This window comes from Rattus norvegicus, chromosome 11 (assembly GCF_021556685.1).
Source record: "Rattus norvegicus strain SHRSP/BbbUtx chromosome 11, alternate assembly SHRSP_T2T, whole genome shotgun sequence".
Lineage (NCBI taxonomy): Eukaryota > Metazoa > Chordata > Mammalia > Rodentia > Muridae > Rattus > Rattus norvegicus.
This window is the reverse complement of record NC_141544.1, coordinates 57,234,391-57,249,176: the sequence shown is the minus strand read 5'-3', so window position 1 is coordinate 57,249,176 and position 14,786 is coordinate 57,234,391. Positions and strand designations below refer to the sequence as shown.

Here is a 14,786-nt window from a genome sequence, read left to right as displayed (position 1 = left end):
TTGCCTTACAGAAGCTTTGCAGTTTTATGAGATCCCATTTGTCGATTCTTGATCTTAGAGCATAAGCCATTGGTGTTTTGTTCAGGAAATTTTTTCCAGTGCCTATGTGTTCCAGATGCTTCCCTAGTTTTTCTTCTATTAGTTTGAGTGTGTCTGGTTTGATGTGGAGGTCCTTGATCCACTTGGACTTAAGCTTTGTACAGGGTGATAAGCATGGATCGATCTGCATTCTTCTACATGTTGACCTCCAGTTGAACCAGCACCATTTGCTGAAAATGCTATCTTTTTTCCATTGGATGGTTTTGGCTCCTTTGTCAAAAATCAAGTGACCATAGGTGTGTGGGTTCATTTCTGGGTCTTCAATTCTATTCCATTGGTCTATCTGTCTGTCTCTGTACCAATACCATGCAGTTTTTATCACTACTGCTCTGTAGTACTGCTTGAGTTCAGGGATAGTGATTCCCCCTGAAGTCCTTTTATTGTTGAGGATAGCTTTAGCTATCCTGGGTTTTTTGTTATTGCAGATGAATTTGCAAATTGTTCTGTCTAACTCTTTGAAGAATTGGATTGGTATTTTGATGGGGATTGCATTGAATCTGTAGATTGCTTTTGGTAAAATGGCCATTTTTACTATATTAATCCTGCCAATCCATGAGCATGGGAGTTCTTTCCATCTTCTGAGGTCTTCTTCAATTTCTTTCCTCAGTGTCTTGAAGTTCTTATTGTACAGATCTTTTACTTGCTTGGTTAAAGTCACACCGAGGTACTTTATATTATTTGGGTCTATTATGAAGGGTGTTGTTTCCCTAATTTCTTTCTCGGCTTGTTTCTCTTTTGTATAGAGGAAGGCAACTGATTTATTTGAGTTAATTTTATACCCAGCCATTTTGCTGAAGTTGTTTATCAGCTTTAGTAGTTCTCTGGTGGAACTTTTGGGATCACTTAAATATACTATCATGTCATCTGCAAATAGTGATATTTTGACCTCTTCTTTTCCGATCTGTATCCCCTTGATCTCCTTTTGTTGTCTGATTGCTCTGGCTAGAACTTCAAGAACTATATTGAATAAGTAGGGAGAGAGTGGGCAGCCTTGTCTAGTCCCTGATTTTAGTGGGATTGCTTCAAGTTTCTCTCCATTTAGTTTAATGTTAGCAACTGGTTTGCTGTACATGGCTTTTACTATATTTAGGTATGGGCCTTGAATTCCTATTCTTTCCAGGACTTTTATCATGAAGGGGTGTTGAATTTTGTCAAATGCTTTCTCAGCATCGAATGAAATGATCATGTGGTTTTGTTCTTTCAGTTTGTTTATATAATGGATCACGTTGATGGTTTTCCGTATATTAAACCATCCCTGCATGCCTGGGATGAAGCCTACTTGATCATGGTGGATGATTGTTTTGATGTGCTGTTGAATTCGGTTTGCCAGAATTTTATTGAGTATTTTTGCGTCGATATTCATAAGGGAAATTGGTCTGAAGTTCTCTTTCTTTGTTGTGTCTTTGTGTGGTTTAGGTATAAGAGTAATTGTGGCTTCGTAGAAGGAATTCGGTAGTGCTCCATCTGTTTCAATTTTGTGGAATAGTTTGGATAATATTGGTATGAGGTCTTCTATGAAGGTTTGATAGAATTCTGCACTAAACCCGTCTGGACCTGGGCTCTTTTTGGTTGGGAGACCTTTAATGACTGCTTCTATTTCCTTAGGAGTTATGGGGTTGTTTAACTGGTTTATCTGTTCCTGATTTAACTTCGATACCTGGTATCTGTCTAGGAAATTGTCCATTTCCTGAAGATTTTCAAGTTTTGTTGAATATAGGTTTTTATAGTAAGATCTGATGATTTTTTGAATTTCCTCTGAATCTGTAGTTATGTCTCCCTTTTCATTTCTGATTTTGTTAATTTGGACGCACTCTCTGTGTCCTCTCGTCAGTCTGGCTAAGGGTTTATCTATCTTGTTGATTTTCTCAGAGAACCAACTTTTGGTTCTGTTGATTCTTTCTATGGTCCTTTTTGTTTCTACTTGGTTGATTTCAGCTCTGAGTTTGATTATTTCCTGCCTTCTACTCCTCCTGGGTGTATTTGCTTCTTTTTGTTCTAGAGCTTTTAGGTGTGCTGTCAAGCTGCTGACATATGCTCTTTCCTGTTTCTTTCTGCAGGCACTCAGCGCTATGAGTTTTCCTCCTAGCACAGCTTTCATTGTGTCCCATAAGTTTGGGTATGTTGTATCTTCATTTTCATTAAATTCTAAAAAGTTTTTAATTTCTTTCTTTATTTCTTCCTTGACCAGGTTATCATTGAGTAGAGCATTGTTCAATTTCCACGTATATGTGGGCATTCTTCCCTTATTGTTATTGAAGACCAGTTTTAGGCCGTGGTTGTCTGATAGCACGCATGGGATTATTTCTATCTTTCTGTACCTGTTGAGGCCCGTTTTTTGACCAATTATATGGTCAATTTTGGAGAAAGTACCATGAGGAGCTGAGAAGAAGGTATATCCTTTTGCTTTAGGATAGAATGTTCTATAAATATCCGTTAAGTCCATTTGGCTCATGACTTCTCTTAGTCTGTCGACATCACTGTTTAATTTCTGTTTCCATGATCTGTCCATTGATGAGAGTGGTGTTTTGAAATCTCCCACTATTATTGTGTGAGGTGCAATGTGTGTTTTGAGCTTTAGTAAGGTTTCTTTTACGTATGTAGGTGCCCTTGTATTTGGGGCATAGATATTTAGGATTGAGAGTTCATCTTGGTGGATTTTTCCTTTGATGAATATGAAGTGTCCTTCCTTATCTTTTTTGATGACTTTTAGTTGGAAATTGATTTTATTTGATATTAGAATGGCTACTCCAGCTTGCTTCTTCTGACCATTTGCTTGGAAAGTTGTTTTCCAGCCTTTCACTCTGAGGTAGTGTCTGTCTTTGTCTCTGAGGTGTGTTTCCTGTAGGCAGCAGAATGCAGGATCCTCGTTGCGTATCCAGTTTGTTAATCTATGTCTTTTTATTGGGGAGTTGCGGCCATTGATATTGAGAGATATTAAGGAATAGTGATTATTGCTTCCCTTTATATTCATATTTGGATGTGAGGTTATGTTTGTGTGCTTTCATTCTCTTTGTTTTGTTGCCAAGACGATTAGTTTCTTGCTTCTTCTAGGGTATAGCTTGCCTCCTTATGTTGGGCTTTACCATTTATTATCCTTTGTAGTGCTGGATTTGTAGAAAGATATTGTGTAAATTTGGTTATGTCATGGAATATCTTGGTTTCTCCATCAATGTTAATTGAGAGTTTTGCTGGATACAGTAACCTGGGCTGGCATTTGTGTTCTCTTAGTGTCTGTATAACATCAGTCCAGGATCTTCTGGCCTTCATAGTTTCTGGCGAGAAGTCTGGTGTGATTCTGATAGGTCTCCCTTTATATGTTACTTGACCTTTTTCCCTTACTGCTTTTAATATTCTTTCTTTATTTTGTGCATTTGGTGTTTTGACAATTATGTGACAGGAGGTGTTTCTCTTCTGGTCCAATCTATTTGGAGTTCTGTAGGCTTCTTGTATGCCTATGGGTATCTCTTTTTTTAGGTTAGGGAAGTTTTCTTCTATGATTTTGTTGAAGATATTTACTGGTCCTTTGAGCTGGGAGTCTTCACTCTCTTCTATACCTATTATCCTTAGGTTTGATCTTATCATTGAGTCCTGGATTTCCTGTATGTTTTGTACCAGTAGCTTTTTCCGCTTTACATTATCTTTGACAGTTGAGTCAATGATTTCTATGGAATCTTCTGCTCCTGAGATTCTCTCTTCCATCTCTTGTATTCTGTTGGTGAAGCTTGTATCTACAGCTCCTTGTCTCTTCTTTTGGTTTTCTATATCCAGGGTTGTTTCCATGTGTTCTTTCTTGATTGCTTCTATTTCCATTTTTAATTCCTTCAACTGTTTGATTGTGTTTTCCTGGAATTCTTTCAGGGATTTTTGTGTCTCCTCTCTATGGGCTTCTACTTGTTTATTTATGTTTTCCTGGAATTCTTTCTGGGATTTTTGTGTCTCCTCTCTATGGGCTTCTACTTTTTTATTTATGTTTTCCTGGAATTCTTTCAGGGATTTTTGCGATTCTTTCAGGCATTTTTGCGATTCCTCTCTGTAGGCTTCTACTTGTTCTCTAAGGGAGTTCTTCATGTCTTTCTTGAAGTCCTCCAGCATCATGATCAAATATGATTTTGAAAATAGATCTTGCTTTTCTGGTGTGTTTGGATATTCCATGTTTGTTTTGATGGGAGAATTGGGCTCCGATGGTGCCATGTAGTCTTGGTTTCTGTTGCTTGGGTTCCTGCGCTTGCCTCTCGCCATCAGATTATCTCTAGTGTTACTTTGTTCTGCTATTTCTGACAGTGGCTAGACTGTCCTATAAGCCTGTGTGTCAGGAGTGCTGTAGACCTGTTTTCCTCTCTTTCAGTCAGTTATGGGGACAGAGTGTTCTGCTTTCGGGCGTGTAGTTTTTCCTCTCTACAGGTCTTCAGCTGTTCCTGTGGGCCTGTGTCTTGAGTTCACCAGGCAGCTTTCTTGCAGCAGAAAATTTGGTCTTACCTGTGGTCCTGAGGCTCAGGTTCGCTCGTGGGGTGCTGCCCACGGGCTCTCTGCAGCGGCAGCAACCAGGAAGACCTGTGCTGCCGTTTCCGGGAGCTTCAGTGCACCAGGGTTCCAGATGGTCTTTGGCTTTTTCCTCTGGCGTCCGAGATGTGTGTGCAGGGAGCAGTCTCTTCTGGTTTCCCAGGCTTGTCTGCCTCTCTGAAGGTTTAGCTCTCCCTCCCACGGGATTTGGTTGCAGAGAACTGTTTATCCAGTCTGTTTCTTTCAGGTTCCGGCGGTGCCTCAGGCTCCTGGGCCTTTATTTTTTTTATTACCTTGAGTATTTCTTATTTACATTTCGAATGTTATTCCCTTTCCCGGTTTCCGGGCAAACATCCCCCTAATCCCTCCCCCTCCCCTTCTTTATGGGTGTTCCCCACCCTCCCCCCATTGCCGCCCTCCCCCCAACAATCACGTTCACTGGAGGTTCAGTCTTAGCAGGACCCAGGGCTTCCCCTTCCACTGGTGATCTTACTAGGATATTCATTGCTACCTATGAGGTCAGAGTCCAGGGTCAGTCCATGTATAGTCTTTAGGTAGTGGCTTAGTCCCTGGAAGCTCTAGTTGCTTGGCATTGTTGTTCATAAGGGGTCTCGAGCCCCTTCAAGCTCTTCCAGTTCTTTCTCTGATTCCTTCAACGGGGGTCCTATTCTCAGTTCAGAGGTTTGCTGCTGACATTCGCCTATGTATTTGCTGTATTCTGGCTGTATCTCTTAGGAGAGATCTACATCCGGCTCCTGTCTGCCTGCACTTCTTTGCTTTATCCATCTTGTCTAATTGGGTGGCTGTATATGTATGGGCCACATGTGGGGCAGGCTCTGAATGGGTGCTCCTTCTGTGTCTGTTTTAATCTTTGCCTCTCTATTCACTCAAAAGGGTATTCTTGTTCCCCTTTTAAAAAAGGAGTGAAGCATTCACATTTTGATCATCCGTCTTGAGTTTCATTTGTTCTAGGCATCTAGAGTAATTCAAGCATTTGGGCTAATAGCCACTTATCAATGAGTGCATACCATGTGTGTTTTTCTGTGATTGGGTTACCTCACTCAGGATGATATTTTCCAGTTCCAACCATTTGTCTATGATTTTCATAACGGCATTGTTTTTGATAGCTGAGTAATATTCCATTGTGTAGATGTACCACATTTTCTGTATCCATTCCTCTGTTGAAGGGCATCTGGGTTCTTTCCAGCCTCTGGCTATTATAAATAAGGCTGCTATGAACATAGTGGAGCATGTGTCTTTTTTATATGTCCACAATTACTCTTATACCTAAACCACACAAAGATCCACAAGAAAGAGAACTTCAGACCATTTTCCCTTATGAATATCGACGCAAAATTACTCAATAAAATTCTTGCAATTCGAATCCAAGAACACATCAAAAAAATCATCTATCATGATCAAGTAGGCTTCATCCCAGGGATGCAGGGATGGTTCAATATATGGAAAACCATCAACGTAATCCACTATATAAACAAACTGAAAGATAAAAACCACATGATCATTTCATTAGATGCTGAGAAAGCATTTGACAAAATTCAACACCCATTCATGATAAAAGTCCTAGAAAGAATAGGAATTCAAGTCCCAAACCTAAACATAGTAAAAGCCATATACACAAACCAGTAGCTAATATTAAACTAAATGGAGAGAAACTTGAAGCAATTCCACTAACATCAGGGACTAGACAGGGCTGCCCACTCTCCCCCTACTTACTCAATATAGTTCTCGAAGTTCTAGCCAGAGCAATCAGACAACAAAAGGAAATCAAAGGGACACAGATTGGAAAGGAAGAAGGCAAAATATCACTATTTGCAGATGATATGATAGTATATTTAAGTGATCCCAAAAGTTCCACCAGAGAACTACTGAAACTGATAAACACCTTCACCAAAGTGGCTGGATATAAAATTAACTCAAATAAATCAGTAGCCCTCCTCTACACAAAAGAGAAACAAGCCGAGAGAGAAATTAGGGAAACGACACCCCTCATAATAGTCCCAAATAATATAAAATACCTCGGTGTGACTTTAACCAAGCAAGTGAAAGATGTGTATTATAAGAACTTCAAGCCTCTGAAGAAAGAAATTGAAGATCTCAGAAGATGGAAAGATCTCCCATGCTCACAGATTGGCAGGATTAATATAGTAAAAATGGCCATTTACCAAAGGCAATCTACAGATTCACTGCAATCCCCATCAAAATACCAGTTCAGGGGTTGGGGATTTAGCTCAGTGGTAGAGCGCTTGCCTAGGAAGCGCAAGGCCCTGGGTTCGGTCCCCAGCTCCAAAAAAAAAAAAAAAAAAAAAAACCAGTCCAATTCTTCAGAGAGTTAGACAGAACAATTTGCAAATTCATCTGGAATAACAAAAAATCTAGGATAGATAAAACTATCCTCAACAATAAAAGGACTTTCAGGGGAATCACTATCCCTGAATTCAGGCAGTTATTACAGAGCAATAGTGATAAAAACTATGGGATTGGTACAGGGATAGACAGAAAGACCAGTGGAATAGAATTGAAGACTCAGAAATGAACCCACACATCTATGGTCACTTGATTTTTGACAAAGGAGCCAAAACCATCCAATGGAAAAAAGATAGCATTTTCAGCAAATGGTGTTGGTTCAACTGGAGGTCAATATGTAGAAGAATGCAGATCTATCCATGCTTATCACCCTGTACAAAGCTTAAGTCCAAGTGGACCAAGGACCTCCACATCAAACCAGATACACTCAAACTAATAGAAGAAAAAGTGGGGAAGAGTCTCGAACACATGGTCACTAGAGAAAATTTCCTGAACAAAACACCAATAGCTTATGCTCTAAGATCAAGAATCAACAAATGGGATTTCATAAAACTGCAAAGCTTCTGTAAAGCAAAGGTCACTGTGGTTAGGACAAAACGGCAACCAACAGATTGGGAAAAGATCTTTACCAATCCTACAATAGATAGAGGCCTTATATCCAAAATATACAAAGAATTCAAGAAGTTAGACAGCAGTGAAACAAATAACCCTATTAAAAATGGGGTTCAGAGCTAAACCAAGAATTCACAGCTGAGGAATGCCGAATGGCTGAGAAGCACCTAAAGAAATATTCAACGGTTTAATGATGGCATTTGCCTAAGTATTTGCTGTATTCTGGCTGTGTCTCTCAGCAATTGAACTGAGAACGGGACCCCCGTTGAAGGAATCAGAGAAAGGACTGAAAGAACTTGAAGGGGCTTGACACCCCATATGAACAACAATGCCAACTAACCAGAGCTTCCAGGGACAAAGCCACTACCCAAAGACTATACATGGACTGACCCTGGACTCCAACCGCATATGTAGCAATGAATAGCCTAGTAAGAGCACCAGTGGAAGGGGAAGCCCTTGGTCCCGCCAAGACTGAACCCCCAGTGAACGTGATTGTTGGGGGGAGGGCGGTAGTGGGGGGAGGATGGGGAGGGGAACACTCGTAGAGAAGGAGAGGGGCAGGGGTTAGAGGGACATTGGCCTGGAAATCGGGAAAGGGAATAACAATCGAAATGTAAATAAGAAATACTCAAGTTAATAAAGATAAAAAAAAATGTTCAACGTCTTTAGTCTTAAGGGAAATGCAAATCAAAACAACCTTGAGATCCCACCTCACACCAATCAGAATGACTAAAATCAAAAACTCCGGCGACAGCAGATTCTGGCAAGGATGTGGAGAAAGAGGAACACTCCTCCATTGTTAATGGGATTGCAGACTGGTAAAACCATTCTGGAAATCAGTCGAGAGGCTCCTCAGAAAATTGGACATTGAACAATCTGAGGACCCAGATATACCTCTCTTGGGCATATACCCAAAAGATGTCCCAACATAAAAAAGACACGTGCTCCACTATGTTCATAGCAGCCTTATTTATAATAGCCAGAAGCTGGATAGAACCCAGATGCCCTTCAACAGAGGAATGGATACAGAAAATGTGGTACATCTACACAATGGAATATTACTCAGCTATCAAAAACAACGACTTTATGAAATTCGTAGGCAAATGGATGTAACTGGAAAATATCATCCTGAGTGAGGCAACCCAATCGCAGAAAAACACACATGGTATGCCCTCATTGATAAGTGACTATTAGCCCAAATGCTTGAATTACCCTAGATACACAGAACACGTGAAATTCAAGAAGGATGACCAAAATGCAAATGCTTCACTCCTTCTTTAAAAGGGGAACAAGAATACCCTTGGGAGGGATTAGGGAGACAAAGTTCAGAACAGAGGCTGAAGGAACGCCCATTCAGAACCTGCCCCACATGTGGCCCATACATATACAGTCACCAAACTAGATAAGATGGATGAAGCAAGGAAGTGCAGGCCAACAGGAACCAGATGTAGATCTCTCCTGAGAGACACAGCCAGAATACAGCAAATGCCAGCAGCAAACCTCTGAACTGAGAATGGGACCCCCGTTGAAGGAATCAGAGAAAGGACTGGAAGAGCTTGAAGGGGCTTGAGACCCCATATGAACAACAATGCCAACCAACCAGAGCTTCCAGGAACTAAGCCACTACCCAAAAACTATAAATGGACTGACCCTGGGCTCCAACCTCATAGGTAGCAATGAATAGCCTAGTAAGGGCACCAGTAGAAGGGGAAGCCCTTGGTCCTGCCAAGACTGACCCCCCCCCCACCCCGTGAATGGGATTGTTGGGGGGAGGGCAGTAAGGGGAGGAGGATTTGGAGGGGAACACCCATATAGAAGGGGACAGGGAGGGGTTAGGGGGATGTTTGCTTGGAAACCGGGAAATGAAATAACAATTGAAATGTAAATAAGAAATAACCAATTTAATAAAGATGGAGAAAAGGAAAAAAAGAAATTTAAATACGAAATACCCAATTTAATAAAGATGGAGAAAAGGAAAAAAAGAAATTTAAATACTAAATACCCAATTTAATAAAGATGGAGAAAAAAATAGAAATATCTTGGTCAACTTTTTCTCTTGGAGAACTGAAGAAACTGGACACAAAAATCACATATCGTCTTCTGAGTCTTCGTGCTGTTCATAATTTTTCAGAGATTGAATTTCTGAGGGGCAGGGCTTGCTTAGTTTCAACTTAATGAACCTTAGGAAAAAGAAAGCTATCTATGGTTAGGGGACATTGAAAATTAAACCTTAAAGCAATGTGAATCTATAATAACTCCAGATTACTTGTATAACTGTGGATACAATTCCAAAAGGAAAATAATTTCCATTTGCCTCTGAGCTATTTAAAACTTGTGTAGATTAAAGTAAGGTAAAAGTATGCAGATAAAACATGGGCTTTCAAATTTATCATATTAGGACATAATTTAGATCATTTCTAACACAAAGAGGTGAATCTACAATCTGTGGCAATGAAATTGTCATCAGTGGGGTTTCCACAACATCCTATGAATTACAAGAAGGTGGCTTTTCCTCCAAAGAACGTGCATGATGCCATTGCCTTTGCTATAGCTAGCCCAAGTTAACTTTAATGGCAAGTCAAGTCTGGGCTGGATTTCAACTCTTTCGTGTAACTTCAAAGGAGTACTTTTTAAGCAAGGCACTGTCTATTTACTGCAGGTGACACCCATGTACACAATAAATTGAGATATTTAATATCAAGCTCCTTTCCAGTAGATGGCCAGCCTTAGAATCTATGGCTATCTGAGAACCAATAATTAAACTCAGTGGGCAATGTTTTTGAAAAGAAGATGTCACGAAGTTGAGAGAAGGGGGTGTCTTGGAGAGGTCTGGGAAGAATTAGAGACAGAAAAATGAAAGTAGATGGTCAAAATGCATTATATACATGTTTGAAACTCTCAAAGAGTAAATCTGTTTTTAAAGTGTACAGAAGTGCCCCCATCCTATGCCCATGTTAGTATTTTGAAATAAACTCAGATGGAGGAAGTGGGGGTTACAATTCTCAACACTCAAAGGTATGAAGCTTCTTAGTGGCCAAAGTTGAGCAGGATCTCTACTTCTGTGATCCAAAGGAAAATATCAGTGTGAACCATGAACACTTTTTCCTAGATACGACTATCATAAGGGCATTGTGTACTGTGTCACATAAGTAGAACATAATTTCCACAAATATGCAAGCAAAAAATGAAATTACCAAAATAATTCTCATTTTATAAGAAACATCTCTAAGCACCTACATCTTGATTTTAATTTTCTACCTTCCATGGTCTGATGAAGTTTGGGCATGTCACCATGGAGGGATTAGGAATCAAATAGATCCCTAGATGAATGTACTTAATATTTAAGATGGCAGACTTCCTGTTTCTTCTCCCTCCAAGACAAAAACTTGGACTTTTATCCATCAGAGGGAACTGTTCTATAGAACATTCAAATCTCCCACCAGGGAGGCACAGGTAAATATGCTACAGGATGATATCTGTGTCAGAGGCACATCAGAGACACCTATTCTAAATTTGAGTCAGCATTTATGGTTTCTCTGGCAATTCCCATGCTTCCAGAGAATTTTCTCCTATACTACTTTTTCGTATAGAACAGTAATAGAAGAAACTAATTCATGAAAAGGATTTAAATCAAGATAAGTTGAGTCTTGAGCATATCTGATGAGTGTGAGTCATTAACTTACCAGCTAACAAGAGCATAATTAACTCCAATGATGACATAGATCGATGCATAATAAGCACCAAAGAGTGTGGAAAAAATCATAGAGTTGTTAGGATCATTCAGGTCCCATGCATGTTCTATGTTTGTGGGATACAGGACAAAACCAATCTGTGTTTTAAAACAAAACAAAATGACATTTAAATAACAAGACACATTACCAGACATAGTTATTACAAGTGCTTCACAAATAGATGATTGTCAGCATATGAGACATCATATATAAATCATGTTTTTGTACCTAGCTTAGTAATATAGACAATATCTACCTAGTCATCTTTCTAAACTATCTTGAAACAGTGTTAATCCCTAAGTGTGTCATCCTTATTAATTCCCTGATTAGTATCGGCTCCAAGGCTCAGAAAACATCTCAGAAGATGGGACAAAAGGAATATAATAGCCAAAGGATAAGGAGGATTGTTGTGAAATGGTGAATATGGTGACATGGCTGTCCCACTCATAAAATCAAGGAAGATGTGGTTATATGTCCCAAACTAGCCACAAAGTAAAGCCAAGAAAAATTCTGGGATGGATGGGAGAGGCTCTCTCCAGGCCTTGACATTTCCTAATGAGCTATTGAGAGCTGATAGCTATTGGAGAAGGAAGAGTCATTCCCTTTAGAGGATGTGGCCTGTGGTAGATTCCCCATGTAATGGATGATCCCGCACCATGTACATATGGGAAGCACTAACTTGAATTAGGTTTCAAGAAAGAAAAGATATGAAGTTGAGAAGAGATGGGTTGGAGAGGGACTTGGTGACTAAGCGAGATAAAATGGGAGAATTATATGATGAATTATATGGTCATAATTCATTGTATACATAAAGTTCTCATGTATAGAAAAATTGTTCTTTAATATGCAAATGGTCAACAATCACACAGGAAGACGAACAACATCATTTGTAGTGAGATTTATTTTGCTTGTCTGGCCCTTTAAGAGATTCTCAGTTGTTGTCAACTGTTCCTTTGGGAATGTTTAGCAGTTAGAAGTGTTGGACCCTATGACCTTCAGTGTCACTTGCCTCTTGAGTTTCTGAGAACATGAGAATATATATAAATCCTGCATGGGCTGAGAGAGAGGAGCAGGATGAGAGTAGGGTCCAGGTGGTGGAAGAGTAGGGTAAGAGAGTAGAGTTAGAGAAGATACTTGACGCAGGAAGAAAGACAGTGCAGAAAAGAGATTGAGCAAAATGACAAAGGAGACTATTGAGCCAAGAGAAGCTGAGCTGAACCAGAGAAGATAGTTAGGAGACAGGAAAAGAACCCACGGAGTAGCAAAAAATAAGACAAGCTACATCATTGGTAATTAGAGAAAGGTAAATCAAAATGGCAATGGGATAGCACTTACTAGAAGGGCGATCATAGTAATAAATAAAAAGATTACAAATGTTGGTGAGGATGCAGGGGAATTGGGATCCATAAACCTGTAAATGAAACTGGAAAGAGATTGACAGTTTCTCTGAGAGTCAGACTTTGAATTGCCATGTAACCAGGCATTCTACTGTTAGGAATGCCTCCAAGTATTCAACAAAAACATTGTATATATAAATGTTCATAACAGCATGATGACTATCCAAAGATGAAAAAGTAAATATTAATATATGTAATGACATGTATAATACTTGAAGATATTATGTTGAGTAAAAATGAACAGAAACAGTAGATCACAAATTGTCCTCTTTTAAATAAAGTATCCATAATCTGTGTGGTTAGGAAACAAATTAGTGGTTGGAAAAGCCTGGGAACAAAGACAGAGGAAAATAACAGCTAATTTAGTACAGGGTTTTCTTTGTAGGCATAAGAATGTTTGGGAGATCATTAGAGGTAGTAATGGATGACAATGGAGAGAATAAAGGCTGCTGAATTTTATCCTTTAGAATTGTGTGTCATATAAAGTTTATCCCAATAAAATGGCAGATGGTAGAAATGATTGATTTCAGATATCTAGAGCAAAATGAAATATAAAAATCTGGATAATATCATGGATAACTATATAAATGCTATGGTAAGTTAGACATATATCCATGGCAGTACCTTCAAATTCCTTCCAATGGCCTCTTTGAAATGTATTGTCACCTTTAAACTGTTATTTTCATTTTCCAAATAATGAAATTTTATAGAAAAAATATGCACTTAGTTTATGTTGAGTAAAGACTTAATTCAAATAGACTGAGTTACTCGGTAGAAACTAAGATTTTTTTTTGCTTGAATCAGTTGCCCTCATGTATAGATTTCTTTGGTTGGAATGAGAACTACAACTTTTTTATCTCATATACATGATCAAGTGATATGTGCCATGTGCCGGGCAGTTTATCCTTATGTATGAGCTCTCTGAAATAATCTTTAGTCTTTTTTTTTTTTTGCTTTGATCAATGTTTACTGTCTTTATGAAAAAATCTTCATAGAAAGTGGCTTTAGCTTTCAGCAGCCCGTTCCTGAGCTCTGAGGAAGCTTGCCTTCTTTTGAGCAACCCGGTCTTTCTTCTGCGCAAGAGACATTTTGGGACGATTCCACCTCTTCTTCACTTCTCTCTTGGGCTTCTTCTCATAGACTGGATTCTCTCGGATAGCAGCATGAGCTTTCTTACACATCTCCTCCATCATGTCTGGAGTTATGTTGTTCTTGATGTACTGAGAGAACTGTCTCTTATACGCATCTTCATCCTCCTCCATCAGGTAGCGCAAGTAGTCTGCCACATTCTGACCCAGGATGTGCTTCCGGTGCACCTCTGCATTGAACTCCTTGCTTTCAGAGTCATAGCCAGGGAATCGTTTGGTACTATGGGGGATAGACAAGCCTCCATCCACAGCTCCCTTCAGAGCACCAAAAACTTTATTGCCAGTTGTAGTTCGGGCAAGACCCGCATCCAGATAGCAAGTGAAGTCACCAGGCCGACTGTCAATGCTTTCCACATTGTATTAATCTCCATTAACCTCCACTTGGCCTTCATAGATCTTGTCCATGCCAAACCTATTCAGAAGCCTGCGGGCCAGCAGCAGGCCAGTGCAATAGGCTGCAGCATAGTTTGTCAGACCAACTTTCGCACCGTATTTTGGAAGTTCATGTGCATATGCTGCACAGACGATCATATCCCCTTCTATACGGGCATATGCAATCTGGCAGATGATGTCTCTGTTCGTTACACGAACTATCATCCTGTATTTCGGTGTGTTGTACTTATTTTTGTCCTGGATCACCAAACGTTTCCGTGCATAGTAGTCACTTTTACCCTCTTGCCGCCTTCTAAATCTCACTTGGTATCTTTTAAAGTAGGCCTTATTCTTGACAACTTTCACGAACCCCATCCTGCGGAACAGAGACCCGCAACTGCGGCTCCACGCAGACCTACAGAGTCGATAATCTTTAGTCTTAAAAGAGTAACTTCAATAAGGAGGTCTCATTATCCCTCCTATTATAAAAGGAAGTCTGGAACACAAAAAGTTCAATAATTTTGACAACAGTCGAAAACTTCTGAATGACCCAGACAAAGTAAGAGTTCCTGGCTTTTTCCTTCTGCTGCACACCCCATAAG

General features: G+C 39.7%; 1 protein-coding gene and 1 pseudogene across 16 annotated transcripts in view; both read right to left on the bottom strand.

Moving 5' to 3' along the window:
- Positions 1 to 9,416: 9,416 nt before the first annotated feature.
- Positions 9,417 to 14,786, bottom strand: part of Tmem45a2 (transmembrane protein 45A2) — a 51,207-nt gene continuing 45,837 nt past the window's right edge. For 15 of the 16 annotated variants that reach the window (XM_087576580.1, XM_087576578.1, XM_087576579.1 and 12 more), the window contains 2 exons: positions 11,220 to 11,365; positions 9,417 to 9,716 (listed from right to left, as the gene is read on the bottom strand). In XM_087576580.1, the coding sequence (XP_087432706.1) occupies positions 9,623 to 9,716; positions 11,220 to 11,365 (240 nt within the window). In that variant the 3' untranslated portion in view covers positions 9,417 to 9,622. The remainder of the gene's footprint in view (positions 9,717 to 11,219; positions 11,366 to 14,786) is intronic. The other variant, NM_001408930.1, reaches the window with a different exon arrangement.
- On the bottom strand, positions 13,604 to 14,631 carry Rpl5-ps5 (ribosomal protein L5, pseudogene 5; annotated as a pseudogene).